Genomic DNA, 11,721 nt, shown 5'->3' with positions numbered 1-11,721 from the left:
GTACGAAAATTACAATTAAAAATATAAATATATAAAGTACCAAAAGTTATAGCTAGCCACGACTCATACGCACAACGCCAAATGAGAGGTTAAGCGCGGAAAGTAGATTCTTTTTCACATTCACATTCACAGTACCAAAAATTTTAAATAAACACTATATGTAATTTGTATTCCCATAGACTTACTCGAGCAAAGCCAAGGTGAGTTAATAGTTAAAAATAAAAACAAATATGTTACGTATATGAATTCTGTAATTTTTATTTGACGAACAACTTAAAATTAAACAATTATTTTGAACTCGACGGTTACATACAGAGCTCACAGGTATAAATTACATTTTAATTTACAATACAATAAGTATATTACAAGTATATAAGGCACCAGTACGTATATTAATGAGTATATAACTTCAGTTCTATTTATTGGCACCTAAATTATGAATATATTTATCAACGGGGTCGATTCTGAGGCGCCAACGTTCTAAACCTATCAATATAAATGAAATTTCAATTTTATATTAGAGCGAAATCTTTATTGTAAAGACCAATATGAACTATATTTCTAATGGGTTTAAGTCAAAATTATCATAAATTTTAGTTAATGATGGTTTATAAACAGTAAATTCGTGAAACTATCGAATTAAAACATTAAGTAAAGAGGTTACGTTTTAGAATCGACCCCAATCTCCAACTATTGGCAGTCACTAGGAATAGTATTTAACTATATATAGGTAATGACAGGTCCTAATATAGTCTAATTTATTGTATTTTCCTTTGTAGAATAACAGTATTTCATTTTTTTTTTTTATAAGCTGTGATCCTGATGGAAAGTGGTAACCGCTGTCTATAGACTTGAACAGCAACATGGACGTCACAGAACACACTGCCATTTCTAAGCACTATAGTATTACGTCTATGTTATATATGTATAGGTAGGAATCTTTTAAATAATTCTCATTTTAACCAATTTTCGATAACGATGTTGACGGTGGGGCCACTATAGGCATATTTAGAGGGGTCGTGCCCACTCCAGAATCGTCTGGTCATCACCCCAGCAGAGAGTATATATGCCCCTTTTCAAGGGTTATAAATTGTATAAAATACCGACAAACTAAACCATATGATATTGATTTAAAGTTCAATGTAATTAAACACATGAATTGTATCTTTTATGCTCTGTCTACTGACAGTAATTAATAATTAATCACAATAAATATAATTTAGAGACACTATTGTTTTCAAAACACTGTTCATAAAAATAAAAAAAAAAAACTAGACTTGATTAAAATAATTTACGATGCAGAAGATTATAATAAATTGCAGAATATTATTATACAATTAAAATAATATTTTTTAATGTATAAATAAAATAACGATGGAACAATTTGTTTTAAGGACCTATACGTAATTATTCAGGTGCCCAAAACTTAAAGCTATAATTCTAACTTAAATAACAGACTCAATGAAATTGTGAAATCATTGAACATTTCGTGATGTAGAACATCATTGTATTTGGCCACATAAAGAGATTTATTACAAAAAAAAACTGTTTTCAAATATACTAAAGTATATGTAGATGCTAAAAGTAGCTCAAAATCATTCATTAAAAATAAAATCACCTACAAACCTATTTTGACCATAATATTTTTTCTCTTTCATGCAAATTGGGAATTTAACACACAAGAAAGAGACAAAACAGTTCAATAGCTAAAATAGGTTTCTGAGGGATTTAACATTTGTATGAAGAAGAGGGTTAATGTCTACATCAAAAACTAACGATACACATAAACTTAATCGAGTAAAGCTTAGATTTTTACAAGTCAATATACATTGGCTTTCTCCAGAAGAACCGATGCGTCACACATGACTTTCGCCGTTGAACGCACTAAGAACATCAGGTGGAGTTGCTCGAAGACATTCAGGTGGACCCTGGTCCTCACTAGCCCGTGTAACACCGTCGCCCTCTCCAAGTCCAACCACCTCTGCAGAGACAACTCCCTCTCATCCACTGGAACACCCTGGACCACATCTAAGGGGCCCCATAACATGAACTCCAGTACGGACTTTGCCTGGTTCAAGGATACGGCCCGTTCTTCCTGGAGCACTTCCTTCAGTAGAGGCGTGAGCTTCTCTCCCGGTAGCAGGATCTCGAGGGCTTTGATAGCACATTTACATAGAGAATTGAGATGTTCCTCCTCTGCCGATTTGCAGTTGATCTCTTCGCTCAATCTGGAATCGAACAGGCAAATTATGACAACTATAAATATTATTAATCGTATTCTATAATGGTCGTATGGCCCCAGTAAAGAATAGGGCATCCCTTCCTTTCCCGTGCGTGTCGTTAGAGGCGACTAAGGGAGGGCGAGGGATGGACAGCAGCGTTTCTCTTAAAACATCTCTAAAGCCTAACTGCGTTTGCCAATCTACCTGCCAAGCGTGGTAACTATTGCCAAAATCCCTGAAGGGGGAGGCTTATGTTCAGCAGTGTACAGTTAAAGCTTGGTATAATGATGATGATGACGGTTACCACTTTTCATCAGATGAACTGTCAGTTTCTTTGCCATTTTAAGTATCATTAAAAAAATATTGCTTATTGAAGTAATTTTAAAGTCTATTCAGTTTGTGTTTCTGTCGCGAATTGTGTTTATGACTATATTTTGTTTTAAAGGGTGCGATAATAGATTGATGTTAGTAAATACAGAAGCCTGGAATGCTTGGCACTTGGCAATGAAATTACAGGGTACAGAGACATAACATCTTAGTCCTCAGGAATACCAACGCACGAAGAGTATCATAGACGAAACAGTTATACTCTGTTATATGCATAGTCCTGATCATGTCTATAACAGATTACATCAGGGGGGAAAGGGATTGTTAGTAATGGAGATTGAGAATCCCATTGCTAGCAATATACCCAACCAGGTCGACCTCCTCGCGGTTTCCCCTGGAAACTATCATGGTTAATTCCTGATGAATTCATCATGATGGGCTAACAGGCCTGTTTTCATTCTCATCTATCACCCTTCAGTGGTGCTCCGCCAGCGTATCCCATTACGCGCAGGCGGGGTTACCATACCATTTTCACCAATCAAAAAAAAAACATTACATCAGGTGGGCCGTCAGCTTGTTTGGCTTTATATGTTGTATAAAAAAACCTACAGTTGTGGTAATTACCATATATATTCAGGCATGACAGCATGCCCACTTTAAGAACATTGTACACAACTTACCCTTGTAATATGCAAAGTCGTCCATAACAATTAGTTTTTGGAGCCCATAATGAATTGAGTCTATCATCAGGCGATGGCAAATTGAGGGTACTCCCGTGTGATACCAGAGGCTGCATTTCCTTCAAGGCTATAAAGGACGACAAACTCTCTGGTATCTCTTCGAGACCTCGCGCTTGGAGACACTTCAGTCCATTTATGAGTTGAAGCATCATGAAGATAGCCTCGTGGATCTGTTCAGTCTGCACTAACTGATATTCCTTGGTGCTGAGACCTTCGGCTGCGTGGAGATTCTCGCCGTATGATTGGATGGTGTCCACTTGAGCTTGTGCTAAGACGACAATGGTGGCTGAAAAAATTAAAATAATGATGATAAATGTAACGAAGAAGTATCACAATGTTCATGATTGAAAATTTTATTTCATTATGATTAAGATATTTTTTTATACATACATAGATGTTATTAAAATGTAGTACAACTAGATTAATTATATAACAATTATAGATAAGATTTGATATGAGAAGATGAGGAGTTTACCATACAATTGTAATAAGGTAAATACACACCTTGTACTAAGTCTTCGCCTTCCTCACCAAATTGTTGTAACGGTACTAAGTCGCAAAATTCAGTTATGGCATTCAAACTCAAGGTCTGTGGTTGTACTGATTGTTGGCAAACCATTTGTGAAGCCATCTGTTCTTTGTACAGCATTAGGGTAACATTTACTGGTCCTTGGTTGGAACTCCATATGGCGGGGTAGAAAACCCGTTTTCCAGCTTTAACAAAGCTATTCTTCGCAGATGATTGGATTGCAAAATCGTTCCATCGTAGGTTGGTGCAAGCTTTCAAACCTCTGAGAGATGGCAGCATAGTTGCACTTTGTTGGACCTGAAGGGTAAATAAGTCATATATTAAGTTCTTTTTCTTCGGTTAGGGTTTAGTCAATAGTTTTATGTGAAACACCTAGTTCATACGCATCGATTATTATATTATATATAATATTTATAGGTATATTTCTGTAGTATGCAAGTCATTGTGTTATTTGAAATCTAAGACAAATGACATCACTAACACAAAATGTGTCATGGTGGCAAACAATGTCTTAGATTTCTTTTTATCCTTAGGATGTCGTAAGGGGCGATAAAGTTTTGAATGATTTATAAAGATACAATAAAAATTACTTGGTTTTACATATGCAATCCATAAGTAACCTAGCCATCCGTTAGGAAAGAGTTTTTTAAGAAATTTGCTTTAGTTTAACATACTAATCGTACATAACTATTGTCTGTAGTAATAACAATGACATTAAAGTAAAATAATATTATATCAACTGTTTAGATTACCTGTTCTAAAACTTGGGCGAGAGCTTCATGATTTGCAATAACGACAGCACCATAGTTGTCTTCTAAGTTTTTGTGCACAACGCTCCGTCCCTTTCTCACTCGTAACTTGTTTGTAGTATTTTTAGAAGACATTTCGTTTTGATAGTCTTCATTCCCAGGACTGTCCATAGTGTCATTCGAACTATAGAAACTGTAGGGCGAATAAATTTCAGATTCTGTTTCACTGCCACAATAAGGGAGAGACGACCGATTAAACATTCCATTGTTGTATTTAGGAAATTCAGAAGATTCAGTTTCTACCTTTCTTGTTTCTATTCTATTTACTGAAGTGCTTTCACTTGCTTTTATAGCAGTGTCACATTCTGGTGAACTAGATCGAGCATGGTTCACATATTCATAATCACTGTCGCTATTCTTAGCTGAATCACAATTTTCTTCCTCATATTTAGCAGAATTATATACGTCATCATAATTATGTATGACTGTTTCGTTTGTAGCTTGCACAATTTCTTGCGGACCGTCATCGATTTCGTCCTTGTCGTCGTCTATTGACGTTCTACGTTTCGGTAATTCTAAATGTGCTTCTCGTTCACGCATACTCGCGGTGCGCTCTGGCTTTCTTGGTGCTAACGCTGATCTGATTTCTCCTGAAAAATAAAGATATTGGAATGTTTATATCATGACATATATAATATAAGTAATTGTATATATTCATTGATTTTACATATAATTCTTACCTAAATTTGCATAAATATTATCAGTTTTGCTCGGCGCAGTAGCCCAGGCTTGTTGTTTTTGCTTTTTTTGTAAAGAAGCAGATTTTGGAGGTGGTGGTCGAGCTGGTTTTGGCACGTTGGATACAGTCTTGTGTTCCTCACTAGAATGTCTTGGAGGAGGTGGAGGTTTATTTATAACTTTTAGTGTCTCTACATCAGTTGCAGAGCTACTTCCACTATATATTGAAGAATTATCGTCATGACTCATTCTTCTTAAATCTGAGATTTCGCAATTTGATTTCACTACCTCGACAGACGACCCATTTATGTCCAAAGGATGTATAATAACAAGCCGAGGTTTAGGTTTTGGTGTTAAATCGTAAATCTCCTCCGTTTTGCTGGGTAATTTTGCTATTGGGGCGACACTCAATTCTTTTTTATCCAAATCTTTCGATGATCCTATACGAAGTAACTTCTTTATTGAGAATTTCAGTTTGCCTTTCCGTTTCTCATCGAGAAGTAAGTTGTCATGAGAAAGGGATATATTCCGACGTGGTGCTGGTTCCGGAACAGATTCAGTTTTTTTATTTACATCTTCTACAGGTTTTATTTTAGGTGATAACATTGTAGCTCTTTCTCTTTTTTCCATTTCCCTTACAACAGGAGAATCGGATTTAACGAAACCGCTATGATTTCTTTGGTACAAGTTACTGGAATATTCTTCAACTGAAGGCGATGATGGTGGAGTTGGAGCTTTACGTTTACTAAGACTGTTTAATGACGTATCGCTATCTTGTTTTGTTAATACTGGCTTAGCATAATAAATTGATTCCGGTTTATCTTCATGTACTTCATTTATTTCATTATTTTTTTCTTCGCTTATTTTAATAACTTTGTCTTCATCATTTTTCATTGTATGTTGTATATGCATAGCTATTTGTTGATGATGTGTGTTGACTGTAGGTTTTTTAGTACTTTGTTTAATTAATGGTTTGACCGGCAACTTTGGTTTTTCTGGTAAGGCTGGTTTAGAAGAAGGTATTATATCAGTTATCATACCATGTAGAAATGATGGTCGAGGATCCATTGGAGGAATTGGAGTTTGAGGTAAAGCCGGAGCTTCACTAGTTTCATCAGGATCAGCTCGGCCATCAGGTTCACCAGCTAATTCACGACTAGCTTCAGCTGAGAAAATGGTATCGGGCTGTTTAGGCAATATCGGAGGCAAATCGATTATTGGACTTTGGAATGTCGAATAACCAGTGCTAGCTTGTCCATCCACTTTCCTGATTTGTCCAATCGGGGACATTTTAATGTTTTTATCACTCTCATTGAATACTTTAATTTTAACAGTTTCTTCATTTTTATGTGTTTCTGAGAAATGGCCACTGTCATCATTATCTGAGTCTGTTCGCCCACTAAAGCTTTCATCATCTGAAGCTAATGAAGTATTTGCAGTAGAGTTTAAAGTACTAACAGCTGAATCAACGCTACTGTTTTCAATATTAATCTTACAAAATTTGAACTCTGATCGACTAAGATTTACTTTAGGTCTATCTTGCGTTTTTGTAAGTGGTGATTTTCTAACGATACTATTCTTTCTTATTTCATTATTGTCTTTTTTCTCAATTTCATCTTGCATGCTTTCCTTCATTTTCTCCTCAATAACTGTAGGTTTTGTTGATTCTTTTGTTAAATTCGAGTCTCTATTATATTTGTGTCCTAATGTTTCTGATATTTCTTCGAGTAGAGATTTTTCTGTACATAGTATATTACCTGTAGAATTTTCAGCACAGATAACAGTTTCCGTTTCTTTAATATATGACGAAAGAACTATGTTAGTTTTGTAACCATTCGAGGAATTTTCAGATGATGGTTCTGCTAAATGAACGGCGGGTTTGCGAACGTGGGACTTTATAGTTGGACTCTTATTGTCTTGTCCGAAAGGAGTTACTGATACTAATAAAGTTTTCTTTTTGCCATCAGAATCAGTTTGCATTTTTCCTAATAACAGCGAAGTATACGATTTGGCTACTGATTCTCCTAATAAGTTAGCTTTAACTGTATTAAAGTCTGTATTAGACTTTGTGATTTTATAAAGTTCCCTCTCTTCTTCGGTGTCCGGGAATATATCATCATCTTCATTTTCCTCAGAAATTTCAAATTCTTCCCCATCAGACCAATCATCACCTCCGAAACCAATAACGCTACATACTTCCTCAGGAAACCTTACATTTCGTTTACCCTTTTTCTTTGGATGAATCTTTAGTATGCTCGGTGGTGTTTTTTTGAAGAATGCACCTCTGTTTTGGAATGGCGTCGCTAAATATTTACTGCCCTCTGTTACTTTCTCGTTTTTAACGTGTTCTTCTCGCGATTTGAAACAGTTCGAGCAGAAATCTTTCTTCCACGCATTCTGGACGAAGTTGTGGCATACCGGTGACATCTTGCCCTTCGAATATCGTCTGTTGATCACATAACTGGCATTCTGAAAAGAAGAGAAAAATATATTTAATATCAATTTATCTTTTAAATAGGTAAAGGTGATTTATTTATTACATTTTTCATCGATTAGTATGTCGAAAAGTGTGCGTGAATCAATCTTTTCTTACATAAATTGCAAAACTGCGTTGAATCTTTCGTGCGTACAGAAATCGTGACTGATTTGCGTATACAAGTTACATTAGCATCTAATCGAGTATTCCGTTATACCAATACGCAAATTAGGAATAAGTGCAGTGGAGTTATCCAGTCTGCGTTGTTACGTGGTTGGGACACGGAACGAGTCATAAGCGTTATGTGACATTGCCTTTAGGGTATTAATTGTATAGGTCTCAAGAGATTATCGTCATAAAATTATATTGCAATACAATAACGCACATAGTGAGTAAGTTAGGTGCCTTGTCTAAATAAAGACCTAGGTTCGATTTTAGGATGAATAATTTTGAAAAATAATCATTTTTGAATCGGCTTAGTGTTGGATGCAACCACGCCGATTTTAGATTTATATTCCGTGGTTTTAGCTATATATAAATGAATATAAGATAACTACAATCCATCATAAAATATTATATTACTTATATTAAAAAAATTCCGTGTAAATAAATTTAAATATATATTATATTTATATTTATTAATATTTATATATATATATTTTAAATAAATTCTCTTTAAGCAACTTGTAAAAATTGCTAGTGTTTATAATTATTAATTAATTTGTGTTTTATTCTAAACGTTTAGTTTATAACAGTAATATAATGATTTTGTACGTGAGTAGGGATTTCTGTGTTTTGTCGTTTTATTAAAGTCTGTCCATATTACATTTTCTTGGATAATAAACGAGTAAATAACTCGATAATAATTTTGGTCACTGCTTCCATCGCTTGTCGCCTATGAATTACGTCAAGCGCTTGCATACTTTCTCCGCAAACAATGATGGAATGGGTGTCACATACTTCACAAGCTAATCTAATATTCATAGACGGTAAACAATCACGGAGTATTGTTTACGGAGAAATTGCGATTATTTTCTAGACATTCATTACATATTTGATTAAAAGAAATTTATTATTTATTTAAAATGATATTTTTTTTTCTATTGGATGAAAATGGAATGGTAACCCTGCCTGCGCTAACGGGATACGCTGGCGGGGCACCAGTGAAGGGTGATAGATGAGAATGAAAACAGGCCAGTTAGCCCATCATGATGAATTCATCTGGAATTAATCATGATAGTTTCCAGGGGGAACCGCGAGGAGGTCGACCTGATTGGGTATATTGCTAGCAATGGGATTCTTAGTCTCCATTACTAACAATCCCTTTCCCCCCATTAAAATGATATTTCTAAGTTTGTGTTAATGCATTTTTACTAATAGATTAAATACCCGCATATGTTTTTTATCATCCTTCCAGGTTCCTTATTATTTAAGATATGTTTTTCAGGGCGCCTTCTTGGAATAAAGACTTGACAGACTTGACAGAGCTTCTGTACTTTGTGTGTGCATCAGACAGTCTTCGGGTGGACACGGACGACCTGCCCCCCCCCCCAAATTTTAGTACTTCGTTTTAATACTACAATCATCCTTCATTTTATGTCAATCGTCATGAAATTTTTGCAAACACGTAATATTTTGAAGGGAGATGGACATAGGCTTTTATATTGTTCAATAAAAATTCTGCTAACATGGATAAAGTCACGTTTATAAACTAGTTATTTACTCTCGTAATAAATAATTATAACGCAGTTACAGTACGAGTCACGATAGTTATTATTCAACATATATTTTTTTTAATTAACACACTTTAAAATCTTTTAAATTATAGAGTACAAAATATACAATTTGAATCATAAATAAAGTAATATTTAATCCAAGAATTCTGCTTTGCCGTTTTAATTTTTATTAATCTATGTGTAATCATACTGTATGGGGGGAAAGGGATTGTTAGCAATGGGGACTAAGAATCCCATTGGTAGCAATATACCCAACCAGGTCGACCTCCTCGCGGTTGCCCCTGGAAACTATCATGGTTAATTCCTGATGAATTCATCATGATGGGCTAACTGGCCTGTTTTCATTCTCATCTATCACCCTTCAGTGGTGCTCCGCCAGCGTATCCCGTTAGCGCAGGCGGGGTTACCATTCCATTTTCACCCATAAAAAAAAATCATACTGTATATGGTTTCACTGTGTAGTCCCGGAATAGAAAAGGCCACCTCTTCCTTTCCTTTGGGTGTCGTAAGAGGCGACTAACTTAATGGTCAAGGGATAAGCAGCAACGTCCCTCTTAAAACGTCTCTAAAAGCCTAATTGTGGTTACCAACCTGCCTGCCAAGCGTGCCAACTACTCGCAAAACTCCCTTTATAGAGAAGGCTTATGTTCAGCAGTGGTCAGTGAACAACTGGTATGATGATGATGATGATGGTACAATTTCACAATTGACTAGACTCAATATCCTAGTTTCCGGAAAACACTTGATGTGATTATCTAGTTAGATATATAAAAAAAAAACCGTAAACAAAAAATTTGTTACGCAAAATCGCTTAATCATGGATCGTTTATTATTTTTAGACCGTCAGTCTGTCTGCTTTATTATTATCCAACTATATCATTGTTCAATAGATCGGGTACAGTCAGCATCAAGAGTAAATGGAAATTTAATTAATTTTATTTTATTTATCTTCCAGCAGCAGTATTTCCGAACTGATACGACATTATAACCTTCAAGAAAAGATCATATTCCTTTTTAAAAGGCCGGCAGCACACCTGCAATGCTGCTGGTGTTGTGGGTGATCATGGGCGGCGGTAGTCACTTACCATTAGGTGAGCCGCACGCCCGTTTGCCCACCGTGTTGTAAACAAAATACTGTAGGGGTCTTTTATTTTTTTTGAAAATAAAAACTCTATTTTACTGGCTCATTAATAAATGATGCTTTTTATAGATGAATAAATTATTAAAATCAGTTTGGTATTATTTGAGTTTATTCATTAGAGATAACAAATTTTGAAAGTGTACCACGTTCACCTAAATTTGGCGTTAATCTTTTCTAGCTATTTATGTATGCATCGTTGTTTACCGGTTTTGAAAATATTTAGGTGTACAGCGAGTTTTATGCTTACTGTTATATTTAATACGATAATTCAACTAAGTTTTCAATTATATTTTTTTGTAATACGTTGCCTTTAAGAAATATATATATATATATATATATATATATATATATATATATATATATATATATATATATATCTTTATTGCACTAAAACATACAATAACAACAATAAGTTAATAACAATGTTAGCGAAGGCGAACTTATCACTAACAGAGATTTCTTCCAGTCAACCTAACGCAGTGGCATAGGAAGTAGTAAATATTGGGGTTGTATGTTTTTAATTTATATATTTATTGTACTGAAATGAATAAATGAATGAAAACTCTTTATTGTTGTAAAGAATGATAGAGATTATAAAGATTAGCAATATTTACATAAAATTAATACTTAATTACGTAAACTTTATTACATAAAAGCAAGATAAAGAGGTAACAATGGGCGGCCTTATCGCCAAATAGCGATCTCTTCCAGGCAACTTTAGGATGGAGAGGAATAATTAAAATTGTATCTGGTCAACAGAAAAATTACAAGACTAAGAAAGGGAGAAAAAACTGTTCCATAATCACTCAGTGCTATTAAAGTAGATTTTTTACATTTTAATCACAAAACAAAAACTGTCTCTTAGATTAGATTAAAGTTAGGAATTGTGCAACCAAACTTATTTTTATGACACCTTACTTATTATGATAGTAACTTTATTGTATATTTCTATCTTCTATTCCCATTAATTATACACTTACCCTCTTATTGATAAAGATATTAAACCTGTCTTAATCTTATTTTAGCTATTGAACTGTTTTGTCTCTTTCTTTTACACTAATTT

General features: G+C 34.6%; 1 protein-coding gene across 3 annotated transcripts in view; it reads right to left on the bottom strand.

Moving 5' to 3' along the window:
* Positions 1-527: 527 nt before the first annotated feature.
* The window catches only part of LOC113513186 (uncharacterized), a 130,347-nt gene continuing 119,153 nt past the window's right edge, over positions 528-11,721 (bottom strand). For all 3 annotated transcript variants that reach the window (XM_052898912.1, XM_052898913.1, XM_026897167.3), the window contains exons 2-6: positions 5,308-7,774; positions 4,571-5,217; positions 3,794-4,115; positions 3,230-3,575; positions 528-2,228 (exon numbers count right to left, since the gene is read on the bottom strand). In XM_052898912.1, the coding sequence (XP_052754872.1) occupies positions 1,820-2,228; positions 3,230-3,575; positions 3,794-4,115; positions 4,571-5,217; positions 5,308-7,774 (4,191 nt within the window). In that variant the 3' untranslated portion in view covers positions 528-1,819. The remainder of the gene's footprint in view (positions 2,229-3,229; positions 3,576-3,793; positions 4,116-4,570; positions 5,218-5,307; positions 7,775-11,721) is intronic.

Source organism: Galleria mellonella, unplaced genomic scaffold (genome assembly GCF_026898425.1).
Source record: "Galleria mellonella isolate WM207_F2 unplaced genomic scaffold, CSIRO_AGI_GalMel_v1 utg54, whole genome shotgun sequence".
NCBI lineage: Eukaryota > Metazoa > Arthropoda > Insecta > Lepidoptera > Pyralidae > Galleria > Galleria mellonella.
The sequence above is the reverse complement of the archived record's forward strand: the minus strand, read 5'-3'. Positions and strand labels throughout refer to the sequence as shown.